Here is a 3,321-nt window from a genome sequence, read left to right on the forward strand (position 1 = left end):
CACAGGAAAGCTCCTGGAGATATCAGGCCATGATAGCATGGTGTGGCATGATCCAGCCTGGCCAGCTCCAGCACCACATGGCTTAGTCCAGTGAGCTCAGCATGGCCACAGCAGCATGGTGTGGCATGGTCCAGGGCAGTGTGGCTTGATCCAACACAGCATGGTGTGGACCAGCATGGACACAACAGCATGGGGTGGCATAGTCCAGCATGGCATGGCTGGGTCCAGCATGGCATGGCTTGCTCCAACACAGCATAGCTTGGTCCAGCCAGTCCAGCCACAGCAGCATGGTCTGGCATGGTCCAGCATGGCCATGCTAACATGGGATGCCATGGTCCAGCACAGCATAGTGTGGTCCAGCCAAGGACTGCATGTTTCTCCATGACATGGCCAAGCATGGCATGGAACAACTTGTTCTCCCTCACTGCTCCCTGTTCCCTGCACTCCCTGGCCCCATGCCTGACTGGGTCTGGGTCAAGGGGGTGTTGGTAGGGCACAGGGGCCCCCAAAGGCCCCAGAAACCCCATGGTGCTGGGGGCTTGGTTGGGGATCCTCTGGGTAGTGCTGCTGGAGGAACCAGAGGACCCAAGGCAGGGACATGACACCAGTAGGACATGCCTTTATTTCAGTGACTAATGGCCCATGAGGTGGCAAAGCCCCATTCCCACCCCACAAGCCCTTGGTCCAGAGGTGTTTGGTGGCCATGGCTGCTCAACCATCCCACGCAGGGATACCAGCACGGCGCGGGGCCAATGGCCCTGACTCGGACACGGGGGGAGAGTCGCTGGGTTGTGCCTGTGTGAAGACGCGGTTGCGAGTGCCAAAGAGGGTCCCGTGGCCATGGCTCCTGGGGGGGTACGGTCCATGGTGGTGATGGCAGCGGAGTGAGCAGATAGGGGCCCTGAAGACCTCCTGGAAGCCCCGTCGGAAGTTCTCATTGAAGTAGCCATAGATGATGGGGTTGGCACTGCTGTTGAAGAAGGCCAGCCAGTGGGCGAAGGGGTAGATGTAGACAGCGAGCAGGCGGAGCTGCCCCTCGCTTAGCCGCCCATAGTCTGTCAGCAGCATCAGCGTCCACAGGGGCAGCCAGGACAGTGTGAAGAAGAGGGCAACGATGATGAGCATGTTGATGACCTTGGCCTTCCTCCGGGAGACCTTCCTCCCCTCCGGCTCTTCTCGGCTGTGTGCAGGTGCCACTGACTTGAAGAGCTTGAAGGCAATGCGAGTGTACATGATGATGATGAGGGCAAGGGGAGCCACATAGATGTGGGAGAAGAGTACGGTGGTGTAGATCCTCCTCATCCCTGTCTCAGGCCAGGCCTCCCAACAGGAGTAGAGAGGGTAGGAGTTGTTGTAGGTGTCCACCATGAAGTGGTGCTCCTCTCTGGTTACAGTCAGGGTGACAGCAGCAGGGCACATGATGAGCAGGGCCAGCACCCAGATGATGACAATGGTCAGTAGGGCCTTCCTCAGTGTCAGCTTCTGCCGGAAGGGGTGGACGATGCAGCGAAACCTGTGGGAGGGCAGATAGAGGTGGCTTTGGGCACCAGGTAGGACATCCCTGGGGAAGGAGGGCAGCCAGGACCCAGGGGTGGGTAGGGAAGGTGGGGTGGGTTGCTCTTTACATATGGCTTTTGTTGGCAGAGGTAGGTTGGGCTGTTTCCAGCTTTGGTGTTTTCAGCCCTTGGTGGGGAAGGACTCCTTGTTGGAATGCCCCATGGACAGCTTTGTGGACCTCCTGGAGAGCTAGGGCATGCTCCTGATATCTCCAGGAGCTTTCCTGTGGTGAAAACCACACAGGACATGTGAACCTGGAGGAGGTGGCTTAGTCCCCATGTTCCCACATTCCCACATCACCATACCTCTCCACGGCGATGGCCACCAGTGTGAAAACGGAGGCGGAGACAGACATGCCCTGTACCAGGCCACTCATTTTGCACATGGTGTTGTTAAATGGCCAGCCTGTGAGGAGACAACACAGAGGTTGTAGGTGCCTTTGGCATGGCCCAGGTCCCTTTAGATGTCTCATCCCCTGTGTTGTTGCTGGGGGATGCTAAGACCTGTTCCCAAGGTGGGGTTCATCCAGAGATTACCTTTAGCAGCACAGATGCTTGGAGAAAAACCCCAAAATTGGTCAAAAAGATGCATATTACACTTCTTAGAAACTCAAGGAGCACAGTGGCTGTCATTTCTCTTACCCCTACATGGGGCTGGTGCTGTTATCACAGGGACAGACATTGGGAGTCTCTAATCACAAGGACTTTCATCTTGCTACTTGACCTCAATGCCCAGGCAGTAAATAGACCATGCCCCATGATCAATATATGTAAACTATGCCCTGCTGCTGCAGCTGAACTCTGCCAAATGCCACCTCTTATCTCTGGAAAGGTCAACAGGAAGAGCTGTGCCAGCATGGGAGAAGATGGATGCAAGGGGAAGGTTTTTTTCAGTGTTGCTTGGTGAAGAATGGCTGAACTTTAAGTGAATACATAAATGCAGTATTAAGGTCATACTTATTTTGCTAAAAATGGCCAAAACCTCAACAAACAAAAAGATGTTTCACCCCTAAAACAGTAGCTCTAAATTAAATTATACCTTTCCTCAGACATGGTTGAGTGCCACCACCTGCCTTTCTCCTTCTACCCAACAAACCCACCCAGGGAGTCGCCTCATGTGTGGGAGGCAGCAGGTGGATGATGTTCCCCCATCATTTTCTGTCCCCACCTGCTGCCCTGCTCACCTGTAATGAGGTTGTCCACCAGGGTAGTGGGCATGCAGAAGATGCCTACCAGCAGGTCACTGATAGCCAGGTTGAGGAGGAACATGTTGGTGACCGTGCGCATCTGGCGGTTCTTTACCACGACGAAGCACACCAGGATGTTGCCAATCACGCACATGAGAAAGATGAAGGTGTAGGCCAGGATGAACATGAGGGCCACAGGGTAGGAATGCTGGTAGTACGCCAGGAAGGTGTAGTTCTCCCTCAGGAGGTGACTGTCGCTTGTGGTGGAATTGGGCCACCAGGTGTCATTGGAAGGGTCTGGAGAAGGGAAGGCAGGAATACAAAGCTGGGAGAGGATAAAGTGATTATTCCCTTCATTTATTAAGCCCTTGGAGGTGGGTTTCATATTTATTCCAGTGCCCAGCCTAGGTGGGATGTGTCCTGCTGGGATCATATCAGCGCCCCGACAAGCCTCCTCCTCAACACAGCCCCAGTTACTGCAGCATCTCAGCTGAGTTAATATTTTATATCATTGTTAATTGATATCATTATTATTCTATACCATTATTCTATATAATTATTATTAATATCATTATTAT

The 3,321-nt window shown here is 53.6% G+C and overlaps 1 protein-coding gene across 1 annotated transcript; it reads right to left on the minus strand.

The window, feature by feature from the left end:
* Window positions 1–711: 711 nt before the first annotated feature.
* NPFFR1 (neuropeptide FF receptor 1) lies at window positions 712–3,044 on the minus strand. The gene is made up of 3 exons (XM_009074225.1): window positions 2,741–3,044; window positions 1,863–1,962; window positions 712–1,513 (listed from the first exon to the last, which is right to left on the minus strand). The coding sequence occupies exons 1-3, from the start codon at window positions 2,928–2,930 to the stop codon at window positions 712–714; spliced, it is 1,092 nt and encodes a 363-aa protein (XP_009072473.1). The 5' UTR covers window positions 2,931–3,044.
* Window positions 3,045–3,321: the final 277 nt, after the last annotated feature.

Source organism: Acanthisitta chloris, unplaced genomic scaffold, assembly GCF_000695815.1.
Source record: "Acanthisitta chloris isolate BGI_N310 unplaced genomic scaffold, ASM69581v1 Scaffold45494, whole genome shotgun sequence".
NCBI classification, from domain to species: Eukaryota; Metazoa; Chordata; class Aves; order Passeriformes; family Acanthisittidae; genus Acanthisitta; species Acanthisitta chloris.

Bases quoted from the DNA above. Each gene is read 5' to 3' on its own strand.
- NPFFR1 (XM_009074225.1), bottom strand. From the start codon at position 2,930: ATGTTCATCCTGGCCTACACCTTCATCTTTCTCATGTGCGTGATTGGC. The intron at 1,963-2,740 runs GTGAGCAGGGCA...GTCTCCTCACAG, and splicing joins GGTGGACAACCTCATTACAG to GCTGGCCATTTAACAACACC. The intron at 1,514-1,862 runs GTATGGTGATGT...GCCCTCCCACAG, and splicing joins GTGGCCATCGCCGTGGAGAG to GTTTCGCTGCATCGTCCACC.